The 26417-nt window shown below is 39.8% G+C and overlaps 1 protein-coding gene across 6 annotated transcripts in view; it reads left to right on the top strand.

Annotated features, from left to right (window-relative positions):
* grip1 (glutamate receptor interacting protein 1) overlaps positions 1–26417 on the top strand; it is a 274049-nt gene that overhangs the window by 156832 nt on the left and 90800 nt on the right. Inside the window, exon 1 of one of the 6 annotated variants that reach the window (XM_060889681.1) lies at positions 20393–20567. The exons of the other annotated variants lie outside the window; for them this stretch is intronic. Within the exon in view, the coding sequence (XP_060745664.1) occupies positions 20513–20567 (55 nt within the window). The 5' untranslated portion in view covers positions 20393–20512. Of the gene's footprint in view, positions 1–20392; positions 20568–26417 lie in introns of those variants that run through there. 6 annotated transcript variants of the gene reach the window in all.

Here is a 26417-nt window from a genome sequence, read left to right on the forward strand (position 1 = left end):
TGCACTGTGCTCATATTTACTAAATCTATTCAGTTTTATTTGTATGGTGCTGTACAAATAAGTGGTTGTATAACTATGGACAAAGCAGCTTTACAGAACATAAGAAATCTAGTAGAAATAGTTGACTTAAATTTAAATGTGTTTGTATTTATCAGCAATGAGCAAGACTGAGGTGTGTGTGTGAGAGAGAGAGAGAGAGAGAGAGAGAGGGAGGGAGGGAGTGTGTTTGTGTATGAGAGTGTGTGTGAGAGAGAGGGAGGGAGTGAGTGTGTGTGTGTATGAGTGTGTGTGTGTGTGTGTATGAGTGAATGAGTGTGTGTGTGAGTGAGTGTGTGTGTGTGTGTGTGTGTGTGTGTGTGTGTGTGTGAGTGAGTGAGTGTGTGTGTGAGTGAGTAAATGTGTGTGTGTGTGTGAGTGAGTAAGTGTGTGTGTGTGTGTATGAGTGAGTGTGTGTGTTTGTGTGAGTGAGTGTGTGAGTGTGTGTGTGTATGAGTGAGTGTGTGTGATTGTGTGTGTGTGAGTGAGTGAGTTTGTGTGTGAGTGTGTGTGCGTGTGTGTGTGTGCGTGTGTGTGAGTGAATGTGTGTCTGAGTGAGTGAGTGTGTATGAGTGAGTGAGTGTGTGTGAGTGAGTGAGTGTGTCTGAGTGAGTGAGTGTGTGTGAGTGAGTGAGTGTGTGTGAGTGAGTGAGTGTGTGTGAGTGAGTGAGTGTGTGCACAAGAGTCAGGTTTTTGTGGATGTTTTTTGTGGTAGCTCAGTGCTTAAGGTGTTGGGCTACTGATTGTCAGGTTGTGAGTTTGAATCCAAGGGTCACCAAGCTGCCACTATTGGGCCCTTGAGCAAGGCCCTTAATCATCAGATGCTCAGCTGTATAAATGAGCTCTTTAGAGAAGAGTGTGTGCCATAAATAAAAGTTGTGTTCTCTTGAGGAGACTCTGTGGATTGAACCTAAACACAAACATTGCTGTGTACATCCAGGCTGTTGGTGCACTGAAATCTTTTATTCAAACTTCAACATTTATATTCAAGTGACAAAACATTAATGACAATTTACGTGTATTTACAAGTAGTAGTGAGACTGACATCTTATTAAACATGCTGAATTTAACTGACCAGTTAATCACAGTTTTAAAAAGGATTTATCAAACATTTCAGCACATGCTGTTCACAAACGCATCTCCACTCCAAAGTGGTTGATGTTCCTGATCTAACCGTCCGAGTGCTTCATCTGACTCGCTCGTGTAGCTGCACCTCTGCATCCACACAACATTTTTTGTCACCTCTGCATCCACACAACTTTAAAACCCTTATCCTTTAAAAAAAAAAAATGGCCCTTCTTGCGGACAGCTTAAAAGCATTTCTGCACTGACCCACAGCTAATTTGTGTTAGTCGCTGGCGGGCCGATACGACCATGCAGATTTAGTAGTCATATCACCCCCTAGCCTGGGGCAGTGAGTGGAAAGAAAACATTTCCAGTGGTTAAATCTGTCAATATGTGAACATTTTGATGTTCGGCCGGTGCACCAGTGTGGGTTTGCTGTAAGAACGAAAGGCTAGTCAGCAGTGAGAGAGTGAAGTGGCAGGTGTGCATGTTTGTTTATTAGCAAATACACCAACATAGAGTATAGACTAGCTTTACAAAGTAGAGTATTGATGTTGATGTGGACAATGTACCATAAGAGATGCCAAACTAACTCTCTCTCTCTCTCTCTCTCTCTCTCTCTCTCTCTCTCTCGCTCACGTTGCTGCTGTTTTCCTGTCCTCCTGTCTCACCCGTTGTCCGTGTCCCTCACCTTAACCAGGTAAGTCCTTGATTCCTCCAATACACTTAGTTACACTTAAGCTGGAGCTTTATCTTGACTTACTGCTTACTAGTTGCTAAGTTGGTATCCGCGATTAAAGTGTGTGTGTGTGATCCTCCTAAACCCTGCTTATCCTCTTGAATATGTAGGGATGTGGTAGCTCAGTGGTTAAGGTGTTGGGCTACTGATCGGAAGGTCATGGGTTCGAACCCCAGGTCCACCAAGCTGCCACTGCTGGGCCCCTCAGTTGCTCAGTTGTAAGTCACTCTGGATAAGGGTGTCCGCTAAATGCCATAAATGTAAATGCAATACACAGCTAGAAAGAATATCTAACGCCATAGAAGTCACTAGACACTATAGACATGCCCACTGCACTGGGTGTGATTATACTGCTGTTGATAAACACCTGTATGTAATGCTACATGTTATGCTATGTTTTAAAATCTGTTAGAACTCATAGCTATAAAATAATAAGAATGTAGTCCTAATAAATAAAGAGAAGGTTTGATTTAATATCAATAGGGCATTTGATTTCAGTGACAGTATTCTTTCTGAATATGTAAATATTAGGGGAAAACGGTGAAATCTGATACGCAGAGAATATGGTTTGTTTATTAGTCTCATGAGCAATGACAGCACTGAAACGCATAGAAAACCGAGTAGTGTTTATTCCATCAGAGACAAAGCTCTTCTATATGAGTTATTTAACATGCTTCTTTTTTTTTATCATCATGACTGCTGAAGGGCGATGTCCTGGGGTACAGACTCTGAATGTGCAGCTTATCTGTTGTGTCCCAGTCTCTTTTATTTCTAGGACGCTTTCATGCAGGATTGATCACATCCACCAGTTTAACGTAATTCATGCTGGTGGAAATAGTGCCACAGTCCTGCAGGTGTGTGTTCAAGTTTAGTCTCTAACCTTGTCCACACGTCAGCTATGCGTAACCCTCTTATTCAAAAATAAACCCGAGCGTAAACCTCGGGAACCATCTGAAGCAGTCGCTGTTCCTTTTACGACTGAAGAGCCTTTAGCTGAAAATGCTGATGCGCTGCAGTTATTTAAGTAGAATGAGTGAGAGAAAGCATTTGGCTGTGAAGTTCTAAGTGGTTTAACGGAGACGAGGGGTGAGTCAAGGACTTAATCGGATCAGGGGAGAGGAAGCCGAGGCGTGGAAAGCAGCCTCTAGAAGAAGCGCTTTCTCTGGAGTAGGAAGTGTTTTATTATGGAGTGGTGGGGGTAGGGGTGGTGGTGGTGGTGGTGGTGATGGGGGGGGGCAGTAGGAAGGAGGACTCATCCCGCTTCCTCTTCCAGGTTTCTGAAGGAGCGTGGCAGCTGAGCCAGCTTTGCTTTATGTGTAATTTCACTGAAGTGAGACAGCAGGTTAGATTTAGCTTCAGTCTGCTAAATTTCTGAAACACTGAAGGTGATTGGTGGAGCTGTGTGTCAGTCATATAAACAGGAACTTGATACCGAGGAGGGCAGATTAATAACTTCAGACCTGCGAAGGCTTTATTTCTGTGTTCTCCTTTACCCAAAGAAAAAAACTCCTCACAAAACTGTCTATCATTGTGTGTGTATATATATATATATATATATATATATATACACACACACACACACACACACACACAATGATAGACAGTTTTGTGAGGAGTTTTTTCTTTGTATCTTTTTTCTATACAATGAGTATATGGTTGACTTCTGAACAGTAACAGTGAAACTCACTTTATTTCACCTGTAGTTTGTCTAAAACAGGCTTGTTTCAGTGTCACGGTTTCACACTGGATGACTGGATGCTTATCTGGCGTGACCCATATGTATGAGCGCAAACCAAAAAACACAGGGAAGAAACCACAAACACTGGTTTCTGACAATGCCGTCGGAAAACAGAGACAGAGAGTAAACACAAGTCTGAATAAAAACACAGATAGTAAAATATTAATGCTTTTAGGTGTGATTAGTTTTTATAAGTGACTTGCATGTGGTGTTATGTTAGATATGATGTCCATTAATATACTGGACTATACATTAAAATTACGCAGATGCTGTAAATCTGCCTGAATGGGGAAAGATTTACTTCTCACTAGAATAGCACTCTCTCTCTCACTCACTCATCTTCTACCGCTTATCCGCTTATAACTACCTCGGGTCACGGGGAGCCTGTGCCTATCTCAGCCGTCATCGGGCATCAAGGCAGGATACACCCTCGACGGAGTGCCAAACCATCACAGGGCACACACACACACTCTCATTCACTCACACAATCACACACTACGGACAATTTTCCAGAGATGCCAATCAACCTACCATGCATGTCTTTGGACCGGGGGAGGAAACCAGAGTACCCGGAGGAAACCCCCGAGGCACGGGGAGAACATGCAAACTCCACACACACAAGGTGGAGGCGGGAATCGAACCCCCAACCCTGGAGGTGTGAGGCGAACGTGCTAACCACTAAGCCACCGTGCCCCCCTAGAATAGCACTGTCTAGGATAATTTAATAACAGACTGAAAAGTGTGTGTGTGTGTGTGTGTGTGTGTATGTGTGTGTTTGTTTAAAAAGTTGAATAAGGACCTAAGTGTTACATTTCGAGTTAATGCTCTCAAATAACTAATGGATAACTTCAGGCACAGACATGAGTGACAGTCTGTCTGGTAGCTCTGTCTGTGTCGCGTGTTTATCTTTCTTTCTAACTATTAAGACTCCTTTCTTTCTTTCCATCCATCCATCCACCCATCTATCCACCCATCCATCCATCTATTTATCCATCCATTTTAATTAATGTTAAGATTACATATACAGATCATGTTCCTAATGTCTATCCCAAAAACATGCCATTGCTGCCAATATTCTATCTATCTCTCTGTCTGTCTGTCTGTCTGTCTGTCTGTCTGTCTGTCTGTCTGTGTATGTGCTTGCAGTATATAGGAACAACCACAAGCTAAATGGTGAGAAAATAAGGGATTTTATTGGGAGAAAAAAATAAAGATATTCTCAAAATGATCTTTTCTTTTTGTTTGCTTTTGGTTTTTTTATGAACACATTGACGTTTACAAATATTAATAATACGTAAGCTGTGCAGAATTCTACATTATGTTTATTCCACTGTAAGAATTGCAAACTGTATCATCCCTGGTCTTTGGTGGACTGTCCACTTCATGTGATGCCTGAATGTTTAGTCTTGGAGATGTACAGTATATATCAGGGTTAAGAAGCGAGTCAGATGAACACACACCTCCTGCTGATTTCTCAATTATACTCATCTTCTCCTTTTATCCTGTGTGCTGTGTGCATTAATTCACCACTGGTGCTGAAGGCTGTACAGGTCTACTAGTGCTTTGCTTTTTTCTGTCTCTCTGTGAACACACACACACACACACACACTCTCACACACTCACACACTCACTCACACTTATCTGTTGTGAGCATGGCCTTACTGTTGCCTCACCCGGTTGAGCTGATTACACACAAAATCCACAAGTTTCTCTGCCTCTTGCATTAACTATTATTTCAGCGGCTGCTAGTGTGTACACACACACACACACACACACACACACACACACACACACACAACCATAAAAACAGCTGCAGTGGCTCATATCTCACTGTTAAACAGATTAGTAGCTACAAGGAGATTTATGATGGCAGCATGATTACAGCATGACTCCCAGGTTCATAGCTCATAAATGTAATACAGTCAAACAGCTCCCCCTGCAGGACTCTGAGATTATAGAGCCTTTAATCTCATTATTTTCTACTTCAAAACATTGAGGTTTATTGATCACAGGCCACCAGCTTAGTGAGAGTATCTTTCCCTTTATCTTACTATGTTTCCCTCCTTCGCCTCAGCGACACAGCACTGAACTACACACACACACACACACACACACACACACACACACTCTGACACATCCCCATTGACCCTGATGCTTCTACTGATGATCTCGCTAATGCTCTTTGCACTACAGGACTCTCTAGTATTCAGCTGTAGAAGGGGAAGAGGAGTGATTTATATTCTCACTATCCGGTGCCTCTTTGAAGCCTGAGGATGTTCTCAAACCTTCTCAAGCCTGAGGATGTTTCCTTTCACTTTCTCTCCTGTCTTCTTCCTCTTGTCATCCCCTTGAGCTTTTCCTTGCCTCTGTCTCCTCGGGCTTGCTCTTTAGGGATGAATCTAAATCTCTGTCTCTATCTGGCAATCTATAAAGCTGCTTTGTGATAATGTACACTGTTAAAAGCACTCTGTAAAGTGAATTAATTGAATTGAATTGAACAAAAGCTCCCGAATCTATAAAAGATCATTTATAGATCAGGCAGTGAGTTAGATTTGCTGAGTCACCAGAGTCATTTAAACAGTGTATACAGTCTGGACTCATACATTGAACTTAACTGAAGCAGCTCTCTCACACTGCACAGATTACAGGCTTGTCAGATATAAATGAGAGTTTTAATAATTATGTATTTATTTGTTTGTTTGTTTGTTTGTTTGTTTGTTTTTGCATCAAAGACAAGACAGTGCACCTTTGTGGTGAATATAGTTATATTAGCTATATATTATATAGCTATATATTATATATTTAACTATTAAATATATAACATAATACAATAATATTTATATAATATAATATAGTATAGTATAATAAAATATATTATAAGAAGAAATTGCATCCAATAATCCACAACCAAAATAATCCATCTTCATTAATGTAATAATATTAACAAGCAACCCATTGTTAAAATATATATATATATATATATATATATATATATATATATATATATATATATATATATATATATATATATACACACACACCAGCCACTTTATTAGGTACACCTTACTAGTACCGGTGTGGTCTTCTGCTGCTGTAGCCCATCTGCCTCAAGGTTCAACGTGTTGTGCGTTCAGAGATGCTCTTCTCCATACCTCGGTCGTAACGAGTGGTTATTTGAGTTACTGTTGCCTTTCTATCAGCTCGAACCAGTCTGGCCATTCTCCTCTGACCTCTGGCATCAACAAGGCATTTGTGCCCACAGAACTGCCCTCACTGGATATTTTCTCTTTTTCGGACCATTCTCTGTAAACCCTAGAGATGGTTGTGCGTGAAAATCCCAGTAGATTAGCAGTTTCTGAAATACTCAGACCAGCCCGTTTGGCACCAACAACCAGGCCACGTTCAAAGCCACTTTAATCACCTTTCTTCCCCATTCTGACGCTCGGTTTGAACTGCAGCAGATCGTCTTGACCATGTCTACATGCCTAAATGCATTGAGTTGCTGCCATGTGATTGGCTGATTAGAAATTTGCTTTAAAGGGCAGTTGGACAGGTGTACCTAATAAAATGGCCGGTGAGTGTGTGTGTGTATATATATATATATATATATATATATATATATATATATATATATATATATATATATATATATATACATATATATATACGTATATATATATATATATATACGTATATATATATATATATATATATATACGTGTATATATATATATATATATATATATATATATATATATATATATATATATATATATATATATATATATATATATACGTATATACAGTTGTGTTCAAAATTATTCAACCCCCACTGAAATTGATTGTTTTGGTCGGTTTGACATTGATTATGATCATTCAGTCATCCTGCTTACAATTAAATCAAAGAGGCACATGTAGGTCAGACAAATATAACATAACATTTATAATGAAATAACCACAAATGTCTTTTCTGAGCTCACATCATTATCAGTTTTATTCAACCCCCAAGTGACATTCAATCTTAGTACTTAGTACAACATCCTTTTACAGTTATAACAGCTTTTAAACGTGAAGCATAGCTTGACACAAGTGTCTTGCAGCGATCTACGGGCATTTTCGCCCATTCATCATGGGCAAAAGCCTCCAGTTCAGTCACATTCTTAGGCTTGCGCACTGCAACTGCTTTCTTTAAGTCCCACCAGAGGTTCTCAATCGGATTTAAGTCTGGTGACTGCGATGGCCACTTCAAAATGTTCCAGCCTTTAATCTGCAACCATGCTCTAGTGGACTTGGAGGTATGCTTGGGATCATTGTCCTGTTGAAAGGTCCAACGTCTTCCAAGCCTCAGGTTTGTGACGGACTGCATCACATTGTCATCCAATATCTTCTGGTACTGAAGAGAATTCATGGTACCTTGCACACGCTGAAGCTTCCCAGTACCTGCAGAAGCAAAACAGCCCCAAAGCATGATTGACCCCCCGCCATGCTTCACAGTAGGCAAGGTGTTCTTTTCTTCATAGGCCTTGTTCTTCCTCCTCCAAACATAGCGTTGATCCATGGGCCCAAACAGTTCTAATTTTGTTTCATCAGTCCACAGAACACTATCCCAAAACTTCTGTGGTTTGTCCACATGACTTTTGGCATACTGCAGTCGACTCTTCTTATTCTTTGGGGACAGCAAGGGGGTGCGCCTGGGAGTTCTGGCATGGAGGCCTTCATTACGCAGGGTGCGCCGTATTGTCTGAGCAGAAACTTCAGTACCCACATCTGACAAATCTTTTCTCAGTTCCTCAGCAGTCACACGGGGACTTTTCTCCACTCTACGCTTCAGGTAGCGCACAGCAGTCGAAGTCAGCATCTTCTTTCTGCCACGACCAGGTAGCGTTTCAACAGTGCCCTTTGCCTTGAATTTGCGAATGATGCTTCCTATGGTGTCTCTTGGTATGTTTAACATCTTTGCAATCTTCTTATAGCCATTGCCCTTCCTGTGAAGAGTAATCACCTGTTCTCTTGTCTTCCTGGACCATTCTCTTGACCTCACCATGTTTGTAACCACACCAGTAAATGTCTAGAAGGAGCTGAGTATCACAGTCATTTTAAAGCTGCCTAATTGGTGCTTATTAGGCTTTATTGCTGCTCCCTGATATCCACAGGTGTTTTCAATACCTGATTGAAAACACTTCATTGAACCTCTGTTCTTCAGAGTGGTAGTCTTTAAGGGGTTGAATAATTATGTCAATGAAGAATTCACAAAAGAAACATTTACTACTGTATTACAAAACTAATTGATGTCATTTTAGTTGCATATGGTTCTTTAAGAAGTCCTTGTAGGATTTCATTCTGAATACAATTACAAATGTACACTAAATTCCCTAAAACCATTTACAGCATTGGGGGTTGAATAATTTTGAACACAACTGTGTATATATATATATATATATATATATATATATATATATATATATATATATATATATATATATATATATATATATATGAATAAAATATATATAATAACTATATACTTAAACTATAACTAATAATGAGCCTTTATATCAGTTTTTGTTAGCTGAAATATATGACTGCAGATCTTTAATACTTAATAATTTGTTTGTGCCCTGGACAAAAAGTTATGGCATGTTATTGGCTGGTCTGTGTAACACAGTCTGATGTTATTCTCTTTCTATTACGTCTTTCCTTGTGTGTTTTAATGTGAGGTGCAGGAGCGTCATAATGAAGTTTAATAACCTTTAATAAATGCTCACTTTAAACCCAACACAGAGATCCAATAATCTTATCTTGTCAAGCTGAAACACTTTATTTACTCCCGATTATACACCGAAGTTCAGTGAAGACGATTCGCCTGATAAATTTACTTCCTCATAGTGACAAAGCATGTACACGGAGCTAAATGCTTCAGATTTGTGAATCCTAGCGGTGTGTAATGAATGAATAAGTCTGGTAATGAATAAAGACCTTCATTGTGAAGAAGCTTTACAGTACGTCCATTTTCACTACTAAAGCATATTTTGGGCTTAAAACACTAATAGTGTGTGTGTGTGTGTGTGTGTGTGTGTGTGTGTGTGTGTGTGTGTGTGTGTGTGTGTGTGTGTGTGTGTGCATGTAAAATAGTTTTGCAGGAAGCTATGTGTTAAGACAACTAAATCAGCTGCTGCTGCAGTTCTTCTACACATCATCTTGTCTACTATTAAACCCACCAGCCACTTCAGATGAAAGGAGATGGAACTTTTATTAATCCCCTGTCTGGGAAATTCAAGTTGACATCGCAGCCCAAATAAGAGCAGAAAAAACCTCTACATCACAAATAGTCTACAATAACTATAGTCTAAGATAAATCAAAAAATACCAGTAATAGAAACGAGTAAATCTGTCTGTGTGTATGTAGATATGTTCAGCAAAGCCTGATTTACAGTGAGCTGTGATCTATGAGTGCAGGACTGATAAGTGTGTGTGTGTGTCTGGTAGACCAACCAAAACAGATTTGAGAGCATGAGAAAGAAATAAGCCTCGCTGTGCTCACGTCTACGAAATAACGTAGTAACAGAGCAAGAGTTTCCAGAAACGTTTGATGTTTGTGTGCTATGAGGTTTGACGCAGATCTACACTGATTAGGGATCAGATTATGGCCACATTATGAAGAAGATAAGCGGGCCCAGGCAGTGTGATGTTCTGCTGGGAATCCTTGGGTCCTGCCATCCATGTGGATGTTACTTTAACGTGTACCACCTACCTAAGCATTGGTGGAAACGGTATTCTCTGGAGGCTGAGTATGAGGTGTTGACTTGGCCTTCAAATTCCCCAGATCTATATCCAATCGAATATCTGTAGGATGTGCCGATCAAACAAGTCCGATCCATGGAGGCCCCACTTCGCAACTTACAGGACTTAAAGGATCTGCTGCTAACATCTCGGTGCCAGATACCACAGCACACCTTCAGGGGTCAAGTAGAGTCAATGCCTCGATGGGTCAGTGCTGTTTTGGAAGCAAAAGGAGGACTAACCTTATGCCTGATCGGTGTAACTCTATAGTTATCTGGCTACAATAACAGAAGCTCAGATGAGCTCAGATTTCCTCATGATGTTCAGTCACATTCCACAGACTCAGAGAGCATGTTCAGCTCGGTGGTTGACGTACACACCTTCTTTCATGTATTAAAATCTCCCATTCATGAAAAATGTGCCATCAGAAATACACACAGAATTTTGGAAAAAGTGTTTCAGCCAGCAGCTTGTTTAGTTTCCATAAACTACATCCTGTGTATCCTGGATGATTTCCTGCCTCGGAAAGCAGCAAGGTTTCCATGGCAACCAGCTTCTCTTAACCAAATATACAGTACAGGCAGCTCTGGAAATTTTCCTTTGGGCTGAGACTGCTGTGTGCTTTATTTCCCCCTGTTGGTGGAGGATGAGAGTTACACCGGGGTGAGCCTCAGGTGTCAGAGCTCAAAGCTGGAATCATGCTGGATCGTGTCAAATAGGGAGATGATGAGGTGAGGTAAAGCCCCATGACCTGTTCTCAGTGCTGTAAAACGCAGATCAGGAACGAGCCAACGAGAAAGAGAGTCAGGAAGAGAGTGTGAATGATTTCTGCATGATTTCTAGAATGAAGGGGAAAAAGGCAGAGAGAGAGAGAGAGAGAGAGAGAGAGAGAGATTCAGTAGATTTGTGTGTTCAATGTTAACTAGAATTTCTACTGCATATAGGTTTTTTCCCAGCATCACAAATCACAGCATCAAAAAAGTGATTAAACAGTAATTAAATTAAACAGAATTGTCACATTTATAACTTACAGTTTTGCTGAAATTTACAGACAAAATGAAATATTTGCTGTGTGTGTTATGAAGTTATACACATTATCCTCAGTACCCTTAATGTATATGGTGTATGTATAATGTTATACAAGAAGTAAAACATTTTGGGATGTGATGTTATAGGAAATCAGTCATGAACTCAGTAAAGAGTTTTAGGATGAACGCAGGACACTGTTTATGATTATAGCAGCAGCTCTTATGTGTAACACTCCAGGTGAGATGATTCACCGAAGCAAGAGTGAGACTTTGGTGTAGACCCCAATCATTAGGGTTTCCATGTGGGATCATCTACGTTAAAGGAACATACTTCATAATGAAGTGCAGAAGCTCCACACAGAAATTAAGAACCTTAAAACCAAACCATTCTTAATTGCTTTTTATTTTTGAACACAGAAATACTCACACATACAGTAGCATGAAGATCCAGAGGTCAGCCTGCTGGTTGCCTCAATCTTGGCTGCTGTCCTGAAAAGTAAATAGCAATGAGAGCAAAGCTGTGACCATATACAAATCAGTTTCCCACACTCGCTTGCTCCCTCCTGTTCGGAGTATGAGAGGAGCCCGGCTTCGTCTAAGCAGTCAATGTGCCAATCTGTTCCACAGCCGCTGTGCCTGCAGCACTAAGAGCTACTGCTTGAACGTCCATCTCAGTGGGCAGCTGGAAAAGCTTTGACTGGTGCTGAAGCTGATAACATGCACAGCCTGTAGTCTAAGAAAAAAGTCTAGCCATACTGGTCAGTAGTATTGATATTGAAAATATATTGTACGTGAATGCTCTTAGTCTGTAGCTTTATCCTGAGGAAGGAAGAGGAAAATGTCCTCTGTTGCTTTCTTTACTCAGTCAGTTCGGTTTGAGAGATTTCTTATTTCTCAGGATGCGAGTATGATGATGCACAGTCTACTAGTCGTCTAAAGAGCTGGAACAGATATATAACATCATCAGAAAGTGATTTCAACTCTCTCAACTCTTTTCTTCATGCCCGCTCATTTCCACCAAGACTTTTTCATTTCTTATTTAAAGTCGAGACCTTGCCAGACGTCAGCCTACTTAATGCGTCTGCACAGAGCCCTGAATCAGGGTCTGCATTAACACAAGCTAATTAGATTTTTACAAAGAGCTTTTTCTCCAAATGCCATTAAGCACATCCTCATTTGCATTTTGTCGTGGAAAAACACTGACCAGCGCCGCGATCATCACAGTCCTCCCTATTTAAGAAAGAATCAATACGCAGCTTACCTGTAAACCAGTGCTACAGGATCATGCTGAGTTCCTACTGCACCTTCACTCAGCTTGTGAATCAGGCAGCAGGCAGTGGAACTCCTTCACCAATCGTGATGTTTCTCAAGGGAAGCAAACCAATAACCCACCTGACAATCTGCTTCTATCTCAAATACGTATATCTGTAGCATGTCATGGCACTGAGAAGAAAGGAGAAAAAGCATAACTATACAGGAAAAATAAAGTTCTTACTTTTTTCTCTACTAATTACACAAACAAGAAGAATTTTTTTTGTTTATCCGTCAACTGTAGACGAATGAGAATTTCGATACTGTTTACATGCAACCGGGTATTCTGTCAGTAATCGTATTGAAAAGCCTCGTCTTAAAACCTCGCTTGAGCCGACTGTGCTTGATCCGATTCAGTTGTAATAAGATTGAAAAGAGTCTGAAATAATCCGGTAAATAGAAAGAAATATGTCAATAAGATTGATCATGTAAACACTGGATTCTAACTCTATTCTATTCTATTCTGTAATACTGGGTGCTTTATGAACTTGATTAGTTAAAAATTCTTACTATTGTGTGTAATTGATCCTGAACTCCACCAGGGGTCGCTGTCACTCCAGCACTGTTTCCGACACTGTTTCAGCCTAACCCACGCTGGACAGCTCCGCTTTCCAAGTCTGCTACAATTCTGTACCTCAGTCAGTTTGACCCCGAGCAAGTCACAGAGGACACTGAATCAAATATTCAGTTAGACTTTGATTTGGAATTCACTCGTTTATGATCCTGCCTCGAACAATACGTCAATAAGGTCGATCTGAATTGAAGCCAAAACAATAAGAGAAAAGTTTCAGGATGCTGAGTGTTTTAGAAAGGCCTGGCTGCTCTTGATGCTGTCATGATAAAAAGAACCGGTAGATCCTGATCTCTGAGTTTTCTGTATGTATATTAGAAACATAGACGTGACGAACAGACGTGAGGTATTGAGGAAATATATATTTACCATCTGTCCATCCGCAGGCTGCATAAATGCTCACAGCGGTTAATGACCCCTCTTCTCCCCCCACACACCAGCCCACAGCATGCTTAACAGTTTCCTGAACCTCTCTGTCATGTTGATGTGACAGGAGAGCGATGCATCTTTCTGCTCTCAATAACAGGCTTAATTGCATGTGGGCATGTTACACCACACACGCACACACACACACACACACACACACACATGCACAAGCGCTCAGCATTTCCTGGTGCTAGATAGCTTGTGTTATTAGTGGAATGGGGAGAAGGCCACCTGCTGGGTTAAGTGCCCTTTCAGCACATGCAGCACAGGAAGTGATTTCTTCCAGGAGGGTTCTCTGTTTTCATCCTCGCTGATGTTTTTCTCTTCAGAATTGTTTATATATATATAATATCGATATATGATATCATATATCGTGTTTCTCCTTCAAAGAACTGCAGAGAAAAATAGTGTGAAATCTTATTGTAGATTTGCTTTACGTGTCATTTTCACTTGTTTGAACAAAGCGGCAATTAGACACGAGTTTGCGTGGGAAAAAACGCCATCATTGATTTGTTTTTGGTTGTTCAGCTTTGTTGAGTTGAATTTGTGTGTTTTTTTTCCCTTTACTGCTAGGACGTTTTGTTGATTTAGGATTTATAAATAGTGTAACATGAACACGTTACATATAAAATGTAAAGCTGTGGCGTTTTAGTTTTCAGTCAGATTGACAACCCCTGATGTATACAATGTTCCGTGGAGTGATTATTTTTTTGATGGATGCAATATGATTAGTATTTTTCCACTCTGCCTTTTTGAGTCATGTGAGTCAGAGCTGCTGTGATTTCTGCACTGTGGCTTAGTGCCTGAGCCCCATTAACATGAATGTCACTCTCATCCCCTCCTAATGCACTAAAGTCTTTCCCCAGGGCACCTGTCCATATCCTCATACTGTGTGTAGAGCAGAGCAGAGCTTCACATGGTCCTGTGAAAGGCTTCCAAGAACAACACCTAACTTTACACCACTGAGATGCAAATCTGCATTCATTTCCTTTAATACAGGATCAACTCCCCTCTTCTCTCTCTCTCTCTCTCTCTCTCTCTCTCTCTCTCTCTCTCTCTCTCCCGTGTGTGTTTTGACCCCTCGGCTTTGTGATAAATAAATTCATGAGCTTTAGTCTTGTAAGCCAATAGAAACCCAGATGACAGAAAAGCGGTCTCTTCGGTCTGCCAAATAAATGGTTGAAAAAGAATTGCTTATCATCCTACTTATTAATGCTCTCTTTTCATTTGCTGCTCTCTTTCCGTCACATCTCTTGATATACTCTAGTGTTTTTGTGGTAAATTTCTGTTGATAATATATTTTTTCTCTCTCTGCCTGCCAGGATTTAGATTTTTTAGCAACGCAGGCAGCTGACTTGTTATTAGTCACATGGCCGCTTCCCAAACAGCAAGTGACTTTGTGAAAATGAGTCTGTTATTGTTATTTTCTATTCTTGTCAACACCCTCTAGCCCTGTGCTTTGTGCACTGACGAGATCACAAATTATTTTGCGTGCATGGCTAACAACCCTGAATCCCACTGGGAAAAGCCACGCTTTAAACGCATCGATCCTGTACCATGTCCTGGAATCGTAACAATTCCCAAGACTTTAATTATAAGCACAGGTTAGAGGTTTAACACATTAGCATTTACCATATGACTTTATTTAAAATGAAATTCAAATCCATTGCCATGAACTGTTCTAATTCAGTTTATTTATTAATGAGAATAGGTTTAGAAATAAACTGGGATGGTGTGCAAAAAATACACACCACACTGAGTTACAGCTAAGACATCTAGAATATCATCATTGTGGCCCTGAACAAACTGGTAATGCCATGACAATACACTGCCCTTAATACTGAGGCTTATGTCCTCTACACACACACACACACACACACACACACACACACACACACACACACACACCATAATGCCAATGTTCATCTGTGTAAGGCGATCAGGTATATTGTCACCGGCCTACATCCTCTCTGTATCAGACTCAAATGTTTGAACTAATCTTGCATTGAAAAGCAGGATTATTATTTTTTTAATGCTCACTTCATTCGGATGTCGGATTCCGGTTATACGGATCGGATCAGAATCGTCTATCCGTCGATGTGTTACGTCGGTACATTTGCATTTCTCATTTGAAATAAACTCTAACATGTCTGTAAAGAAATACATTGACGCATGAGCTCACTTTGTGATCTCACTATTGGTTGTAGCCTATCACGTGTAAATATGCAAATTATCAGACGATGACATGGTAGCCAAAAATGCTTTAGTTTACTCAGGATATAATAATAATATTATAATAACCTGGATTAATAACAATAACCTGTCAGGCGATGGAGATGAAACAAACATATATGAATATAATTCTTTATTTACAACCTCTTTCCTCTCTGCCACAAAATTATGGGATCTTTAGGACGTTGAAGGATGTGTATAATATAAAATGATGTCCGCTACGTGTGTGTGCCGAGCGTACTGAGACATTTTCTGAATCGTTTCTCTGCACAGAATGCTGCCTGATGTAGAATTTTTGTATATTTGAATATGTAACATGCCTCAATGGCTTCCTGGCTCCATCTACAACAATCATTTTAGCCTATTAAATAGGTTTGGCTACTGTAAAATACTGTCTGCAATGCTCTGCTGATGGGTGTGAAACCTGTAAATCCTAAATTAATGACTTTTATAAGGGAAAATATATAATGACGGTTTATTAATGTTAGATCCTTTTGAAAGAACCATTTTTATAGTCCATATGAACATATGAAGCATCTTGAGGCATCCAGAGATCGTGCCAGCTCCAGTTGTGTTTCGCTTCATGCAGATTTTCGGACCTTCGGGTATTAGAGATGCCAACCCTGTGAGTATCCTGAGGCATCTAAAGATCTACCTTCCAACTTCAGTTGGATTCTGCTTCATGAAGTATTTGGACATTCGAAGAGAAGATGCCAACTCCACGTGGTGTTTGAGACTAACAACCTCCTCAGCAATACACTATTTCAAACTGTATATGACTACAGAAAGGACATTATTCATAATAAAACTCTCTGGAGTTTATAAACAGTTTATAACCACACCCTCCAGTGTCTTCCTCTTCCATTTAAGCCACACCCATTTAAATAAAGGTCTAATATTAATCTTGAACATGTTGTATTAATCTTAGTATTATTATGTTTATCTCCTGTAAAGCTGCTTTGAGACAATGTCCATTGTTAAAAGCGCTATACAAATAAAATAAGAATTTGAATAAAAGAAAGAAATTGTTAAATATTGCTGTTTATTCGGAAAATATGACTGATAATGCAAAAGATTTGTTTCTTCTTTAAGGATAGTCGTCACGTAAAGTCATAAGTTATCACATAGTTGTTTGATTCCTTTTTTAAAACCTATTGATAACTGAAATCATCTAAATGACCCTGATCAAAAGTTTACATATTCTTGAATGTTTAGCCACATTATAAACACACAGGTGGACACACAGAGGTTTAAATGGCTATTAAAGGGAAGTTTCCACACCTGTGACTCATAGTCAGTGAGTTTCTCAGCTCATGAGGTGATGCACTGACTTGGCTGGATACTGCACCATGGGGAATACAAAAGAACTGCCAATGGACCTGCGTGATGAGGTCGTTGAACTTAAGCGGTTCTGTTGATACTAAGCCACGGTCAGGTAGAGAAAGAAAGATTTCATCCACTACTGCCAGAAGAATTGTTCGGGACGCAAAGAAACCCCCACAAACAACTTTGAGAGAAATACAGGCTGCTCTGGAAAAAAGTGGTGGTGTTTCAAGGAGAACAATAAAGAAGAACTTGAACACGAATGACCTGCATGGTCGAGCTATCAGGAGAAAGCCGTTACTGCCCCCATGCCACAAAAAGCCCTACCTTCAGTACACAGACAGAACCTTGACAAGCCTCACAGGTTCTGGAGCAGAGTCATTTGGAGTGACCAAAATTAAACTTTAGTCACAACCATAAACTCTATGGAGAGTTTGGAGAGGAGTCAACAAGGCCTACGGTGAAAAGTAAACCATCCCTACTGTAAAGCATGGTGGTGGATCTCTGATGGTTTGGGGCTGTGTGAGCTTCAGTGGCACAGGGCATATTGCCAAATTGGTGGCAATATGAATGCAGCATGTTATCAGAAAATACTGGCAGACAATTTGTATTCTACAGCACAAAAGATGCATATACAGTAGGACGATCTCGGATGTTCTAACATGACAATGATCCAAAGCACAAGGCAAGGTTGACCCTCCAATGGCTACAGTATAACAGAAAAAGATGAAGGTTCTGGAGACCATCACAGTCTCCTGACCTCAGTATCATTGTGCCACCTTGGGGAGATCTCAAACATGCAGTTGGTGCAAGACAACCAAAATATTTACAGGAACTGGAGGCATTTTGCCAAAACGAATGTGCAGCTATACCATCTGAGAGAACTAAGGACCTCAGGCACAATTTTTACAAAAGACTGCATGCCATCATTGATGCTAAAGGGAGCAATACACCATATTAAAAAATTGCAAATTGTCCCAAGGTATGCAAACTTTTGAGCACAATGTTCATGTGTGTGTATGTATCTCTGGTAAACATACCACTGACTGTAAAAGAAAGAACTGTGTTGCTTCGGACTTTCGTCAGTGAAGATGAAGACAGGTTTACTAACACACCAATTAGCATTAACCATGTGTTTACGTCGCTGAATTAACCATCTGTTTACACGAACAAAAGTGCATCTCCCAGCTTATATATTGTAATGATGAGTTGTTGTACGTCATTTTTTTATTTAACGGTGGTGAGAATTAGCTGCGGTATAATTGTGATCATCGTGATCTACGCAAATTACATAGAAATATTAGGTTTTTCAACCAAATGTGATTTCATTATTTAAACTAAATTAAATTACTGGGTTGAATAATGTCAGGTGAGGGTTCACAATGTATTAACGTAAACCACTTACACACTGAAACTTCATGAGGATGTTGGCCCTAATGTGAACTACTTTATAACTGTAGTATTAAAGTTAACCAAATAAAACATATGGTACAGTAATGTGGACATTGCAAAGCACCAATTCTCTGCTCAGGAGTGAGCTCGGTGTCGAATTTTATTCAGGGTTTGAAAATACACACTTAAATCGTATCGGAAATGCAGAAACTAATTGTGTTAATGTTACACGATTCAAATACAGTACCTGAAATCCATGTAAACATTTGAATGAATTAAGTTCAATGAGCACTGAAAAGATTACAGTCAGGACTACAGTTTCTTATGGTTTGCAAAGCTAAATGCATTATGGCTACTAGTTCTGCACATTGCATTTCTTCTGATCTGGAAGAGACACAACAGTGGAGTGACACACACACACACACACACACACACACACACCATTGTATTTATCCTGACATGCCATGCAATTCTACAGATTCCTGTAGAAAGCCCAGTAGAAGCGCCACTATGTTTTTCCTACATGCTTTTTTTAACACTAACTCTATCATTCAGTAGTTGTTTACGTCGCCATGGAAACACTGCTGTCAGTCATTGTGGTCTGACATTCCTGCACAGTTGTTATTCAAACTAGAAAGGCTGCGTTTGTGAGCATGGACTATACCATGTGGCTCCTTTAACAATAAACTGTACATTTCCTTATCGCTAGGGAGAAGCCCTTATCTTTTCTACCTTTAATATATGTCATTCTCCTGGAAATGGAGATATTGTACCTTTCAAAAAAGATTTAAGGTGCATGATTTGACCTTTTATATTTAAAGTGTTAAAGGTGTACTATTCATCCTGCTAGGTTAAAGATACAGGTACAGAAGTACAAAAGAAGGCAGATTAAATTATCAGACGTTTTATCCAGTGTTATAGGTGGAAGTTTGAGAGCAAGCCAACACAATGCTTATCATGTATCTCAGAAATGCCTTTAAGAAGGTGATATGATGTGCATCACCCCTACATTTAGGTGTGCTTTTTTCTTGAGACTGTCCGGTAGAATTGGGTGAGTTTCTAAATGATGGGGAAACCTAAGCAGTAATTAAATTTGACTTGATTCTATTTCTCCAGGGAAGGAAATTGGGCACCACTTAAAATAATGATTAGCAGTCATGCACTGCAGAAAGAGCTGATTTACAGGCAGAGATATAGAGCTGTTTTATTATTATTATTGTTATTGTTGTTTGTTTGTGTATTTATTAATTATTATTTTCACTGATATCACGTGTTTCTATGCATAACATTTGATCATATTACTATAAAAACATTATATTTTAACTATAGGAATATGAAATAAATGCAGCAAAGTGATATGCTGTGATGAATGGAATGGCTAAAAGTAGTAGTAATAATAATAATAATAATAATAATAATAATAAAAATTATAATAATGATACTACCAATAATAACAATATTTATAATAATAATAATAATGATAATAATAATAATAATAATAACGTTGAGGATTTATATTCTATGTGTATGATATTCGGTGAGATTTGCCTCGTGACCGCGCTGTAGTGGACCGGATGCTTATCACGCGCGCGACTTTCGGACGCTCGGAGCGACTGTACAGCAGCTTGTCCGCGCGCGCGCTCGTCTGCTTTGGCTCCATTTTTGGCGCGCGCCCGTGAGCTTTTCCTCGAGCCCGGTGCATTTTTTTCTCGGATGCGAAGGTCGGAAGTTGGAGCAGTCGGAGTTGGGCTTTGTTTTTCGTGCGGTCTTTTGGGACGCGGCTCTGGATGCGAGGCGAAGGAGAGCGGATGTCCGCATGCGGCGTGCAGCAGCGCTTTGACCGGGGAATATAAGCGCGTGCTGGAGCGAGCATGATCGCCGTCTCGTTTAAATGCCGATGCCAGATTTTGCGTAGAGTGAACAAAGGTAACCGCGTCTTTTGTCCTATATATTAGACTCAAACACCCACCTAACAGCCTTCCTCTTCCTCTTCCTCGTTTAATCCATCTCTGCTGATTTCTACACCGGACATTGTGCAGATGTTGAATCTATTAAACGATTAGCTCTTAAACCGCATGCCTCTTTTTTTTTTCATCATTTAGCATTCAGTGTCATCAGCTGCATGAATATATGAATATGCATGAAGGATTAGCAGCAGAAAGGATCTTGTTTAGTCTCTATGGTGTTCAGCATCCTTAAAGTCCCAGTTATCTGTAGCTCAACCCTCTCATGGTTACTACGCCTGTCTGGAAGAAATGGCACTAAAACCACTTCTGAGAATCAGTTCTAACTGTATGATGATGAAGGTCCTTGACGACACCAGCGCTACGTTGTGTACCATAGATGCGTGTTGAGTTTCTCAGCTGCGTGTTGTCCGAGAGAACGTGAGCGATGTTCCTCCTTACATCCTCCTGCTAACAGGAGCTTGCTGTCCAACTTGGCTTTTCCTGTAAGCTGTAGAATGGAGGATAAGTCATGAATAGTGCAAGTTCTCTCCACCCGTGGGAAAGCGCTTGACCCTGTTATGATTAGTAAACAGCCAGCTGTGCTGTGGCTGGAATTCAGCAAAGATGCTTTTTAGGTTAAAATGGAAAAATAAATAAATAAATACATTCTGTTTTATAGGAAGCTGAGTTTAAACGATTCTCAGTAATGCATGTTTTTAGTGCCGTGTGGCCTGTAGTGCTATTTATGCCTCGTCTCTGTGGATCTTTTCTGCTTTTGGCTATGTGATTAAAATATAGTCCTGCGTACGGTGAAGGTTTATGATGGTTTCTTTGAATCAGTGAGTCACATTACACCAGATGGGAAAGAACGTCATTAAATCCAAATTCAGCAGTAACAAAACTGATGGATGTTTTTTTAGAGATGCAAGAATTTTGCATAGTAGTGAATTTGTGTGAGCTTCATATTATAAATAGATCACACAATTCTAGTCAAACTTCAGATATCAGTATAAGACGCTGTGTTTTTTTTTGGGTTATGTACTGACAGCGTGAGATGTAAGGTTTGAGTACATGTTGCTGCTTTCTGCTTTATTTACGGGAGGTTTTATTTGTCTCCCCGCGAGGCAGATCGGACGTACACCGTAAAACGTGTTATTCTGCTAACATTTATTTTGCTATATTTTGCCAGCTTTACTTCTCACTGTTCCACATTAGTGAGCATTCACTCAGAAAATAGAAATTGGAGTCAAGGTGTTAGTGTTGGTAACTTGATGACTTGTGTATCTTCAGCTTGGTCTGATCTATCTCCTGGTTCACTTAAAGCTGAAGTGGTGCTTCTGGGATTTGTTTTTGTGTTTTTGGTGTGTGTTTTTTTTTTTTCTTTTTCAATTGCATATCAACACATGTTCTCTTACCTCAGCAGGTTTGGTCAATTATGTAGGGTACTTTGTATGGAAATGAGAGCGGTGGGATGTAGCCTCCTTCTCTTCCCGTGGTTTGTGCCTTTGTGCTTTGGGTTGGAGGTTCCTGCTTCATCTTCTACATTCCAAGTAGCCTTCCCATTCTGCAGTGCTGACATGTTTGAGTGTGTTTATTGTTTATTGTTTATTTTTTTTTTGTTTATTGTTTATTTATATGGATCCCATTAGCTGAAAGTCTGCACAATCAGCTAGTCTTCCTGGGGTCCAAACACTACAACAACAACATTTCAATCACCACAATTGATATATATACACCTATACACATTACATATATATACACATACATACACATACAGTACGCATACTCATACATACATAAAATCTGGTTTTGAGTGTGTGTGTGTGTGTGTGTGTGGGAGTGTTTTAGTATGTATGCATATGTTTGAGACTGTGTGAGTAAGTAATTGTGTATTCGGGTCTGTTTTTAACTCCCATTTGTATGTATGGGAGATAGAGGAGATGTGATTATGTTTACTCTCCATGTCTCCCAGGATCCAGGCTGCTGATTTTAGTAGAGCAGAGCATGCATACCTGCTGTAATAATTGGTATTCTAATAGCTCTGCCATACTGATAAAGCACTCGCCGTTTCTATTGGTAAAGCATTCGTGCTCCAGCGTGACCCTTCAGCAACCGCTGCACTCTAGAAATCTAGTTTAGAGCAAATAGTATCCTTATGCATCAACAGCTGCAGCTATAACTTTACTCCAGACAGGACAACATGACCTTTGTTAGTTCATTTACTTTTTGTTTTCATCTACTTTTTTTTTTTTTTTTTTTTTTGAGTGCGCAATTAAAATTTGATGTATATTAGATAATGAGCTTGTCCTTTTAATTAATTCAAAGTGTATATGTGTGCGGGTTTGGGAATTGTGGGAAAACAGCCAAATATCATTTAAAAAAATGAGCTTTAGGCTAAGTCTGTTGTTTGCCAATAATAATAATATCCACTATACACATATCGTCCATTTTATTAGGAACACCGGAAGACCTACCATTGCTGCAGTTCAATCAGCCGATGCGTAAAATCATACAGATGACGTACAGGTCAAGAGCTTCAGGTAAAGTTTAGATCAAACATCAAAATGGGGAAAAATGTGATGTCTGACTTTAATCGTGGAATGTTTTCCATTCAAAGAACTGCTTTTAGGTTTTAAATGAGGCTCCTGTTTGCATGTCGTGAGTAACTTTAACCTCAGGTCATTAGGCAGAGCCTGATGTGGATCATGCTGAAATCAAAGTGAGAACATTTTTCCCGTTCCAAACTCTATAATCATTTGAATCAATTTAGATGTCAGGTTTTTTCCCATGAGTGATTTTGTATCTTTTCACTTTTGGAGTTTTAAAATGTTCCCTGAGTTACAGGCAAATTGTGCATGTCTTTAAATTCAGGAAGACTGCAGATTTCATACGTCTAAATGTCCAGAATTGACCGTGTGAAAGGATTTCACACACTTTTTTTTTTAAAGATGCTGTAAAATTGAATTTTTCCTATTTGCAAATTTATCTAAGCACAATTTAACAAGTAATCATATTCTACATTTTTTCTGCTGTAATGTAGTTTTCCCTCCGCTGTTCTGTTGCATTGAGCATAAAATGTTAAAAGCTGCGCCATCAGGTTGTTGCTTCGGGACTTTAATTTCCACGGTTATGGCATTATTTCAGATAATTCGCCCTCTTCGCCTCCGTGGTTGATGATGTTTAGACTCACTAATAGCTTTACAAAGGCTGTGTCAGTACCTAATAATCACAATGAGTCAATGAGTGAACTGTCCTCCCAACAGAAATAGGGAAAATAGAGACATAACTGCAAAGAAACAAATCTAGAAACACTAGGAAATCACCAAACACCAGATGGCTTGTTCCTTTCAGCTCATAAGCTTTGTAGCTCTTTAGGCTTATCAACAGCAGCATCAGTCACATCCATCAGGTGAACAAAACACCATTTTGGGCTGCTGTTGATTCATGCAGAAGGTCAGACAAGTCCTGTGGGTGTGAGCTGACCCTCTGAGATCAGTGCCTGTGGCATTGCAGGCTGAATGAAACAGGCATGGGTTTGGTTGTAGGGTTACTGTGGGTGTCTGGTCTAACTCGCTCATCTTCTCTCCACTGATGATTGGACACCACTGGGCTCGTCAGGTCCTTGTTTACTTCCCCGTACTTTTCTTCTGACTCACAGCTTTGTGCAGCCCTGTCAGAAGATGTAGGATGAGATGGGGAGTCTGAGCAGGCAGCAGATGCATCACAATAAGTGTTGTTCGTGCAATTAGTACACTAATAGTGTAGCCCATTGTGTAACACATCAGCAGTGCAATTGCAGCATGTCATGATGTAAACTTCTCAGGATGTCAAGTAACTAAAGTACAGACAAACTACTACAGGATATGAAGAAAAACATTAATAACAGAGTTAGGATGGATTCGGTACATCGTTAGAACATTGTGATTTGTTGCGCTTTTAAATGAATGTAGAACCGATTATGTATAAAAGGGAGAAGTCGGGTTTGTGGCACTACACAACTATTTTATGAAATCCTGTGGAAAAAGCTGCATTATCCAACCGTCGTCTGTCGTGTGAGAAAATAGCACACTGGTAACAGGCAAGAGTAAAATGGTTCACAATTTATTTGTGCTGCTGCGCAACAGGACCCAATGCTCCTCGTGATACATGAGAGAGGAAGGGCCACAATCGCCCAAGCTGATCGTGAGCCTTGAGTCCAGCTCATTCTCACCCTCCAATATTTTACACAATTACAGTAATCTCTGGTAACAACAATTTCTAGTCACATACACAGAAGGTCAGAACTTCACAAACAAACTCCTGGTAAATTTTTTCACCTCACGTCATGCTACTAAAACCTTTAATTACGCTAAATGTTTTAAATAGTAACTAGTTTATCCCCCACACTGCAGATGACATGTTTAATATAAGTGTAATTCAGCTGAGGAGGAGGAGGGGAACTGTTTTCTTCTGTTTATGCTACCAATTAAAACCCTTGACAAGTCTTTTGCCCTTAAGGGATGTGTACTTGGTTATTGTAGGTTGGCTGTTTTAGATATTATATGTGGAAACCTAGCATACAAATGTGCTGAAACTTTAAGCAGTAGTTCTCTTGGATAACAATCGTTTGCATCCTCCTACACAACAGAACATTTGAGAGAACTCTGGACCTTCTCAGCTAGACAGATGCAGACGTCTCAGACACTCTGACAGACGTCTTACTGTACCTCAGCATTTCTGTGCTGGCAAATTCTATGCATAAGTTGGGTAAGTAGGTCAGTAAGGTTATTTATGTATAAAAAACACTCCTGAGGTTGAGTTCTTCTTGTGGTTTTACCGTCTTTAGAGTAAGTTATATTGGTGTAAATAGCCGCTGTTCTGGATTGGTTCAGTGTGCTTGTGTGTGAATTTTTAATCTGGATGTAGATGCAGATTCCTAACAAGAAAGCATGAAGATGAAACATGATACCTGCAGAGGAACCAGACACTCAAGAGGCAGCCATCATCATCTGGGCTTACACTAATTATATTTGGCCCGCGAGACCATATCAAATGTGCATTACAGCTGGCTAGCCGCATGCTCCGCTAATACTACAAATCCCAGAATGCCTTGCCACTGTATTGATGCGTAGTCACGAACAGCAAGCGCCCCTCATTCTCTGTTGACAGTCGTTAACAACCGTGCTACAGTCACATCGGGCAAGTTAACGCCACCACAAAAATGGCCAAAAGAAAGATGGACAATAGGAGCTTTCAAGACAGGATTATCTGTTTTCAAGGCAGATTATCTGTTCACGAATATAAAGGACAGACCTGTTTGTCTTGTGTGCTAACGGAGCTAACGTGTCTGTAACGAAAGAATATAACATAAGAAGGCAATAGTTCGAAAAGTTGGATTTTCATTGAATGAAATTATTATTTTTGGTTGTTTTGTTGTTGGTTTTGAAAAAGATCCACTTCAAAAAGGAACTTAAAATGATCCAGTGAGAGGCATCATTTATTTTATTTATTTAAATAAGAAATGAACACCACTGATGTGTCTTTTATTTCAAATTTAATTTCTTTTGTTTTTGTAATATCAAGCTCTGGTTGTTCCAAATCCTGTGTTCAAGCAAAACTAAAGTTTGTTTCCATATGAAAAAGGTTGAACATTACATATCAGTTGCAGTTCATTTTTCAATAAATATTCAGTTTGGCCCTCAGGTTTATATTTTGGCCCACTGTGAATTTGAGTTTGACACCTCTGCAGTATACCATAAAGACAAACAGTGTTTAAAGTTTGTCGGGTAGTCATTCAACGTGGAGGTCCACCAAGCTGGAGGTCCACCAAGCTGCCACTGTTGGGCCCCTG

Source organism: Tachysurus vachellii, chromosome 16 (genome assembly GCF_030014155.1).
Source record: "Tachysurus vachellii isolate PV-2020 chromosome 16, HZAU_Pvac_v1, whole genome shotgun sequence".
Lineage (NCBI taxonomy): Eukaryota > Metazoa > Chordata > Actinopteri > Siluriformes > Bagridae > Tachysurus > Tachysurus vachellii.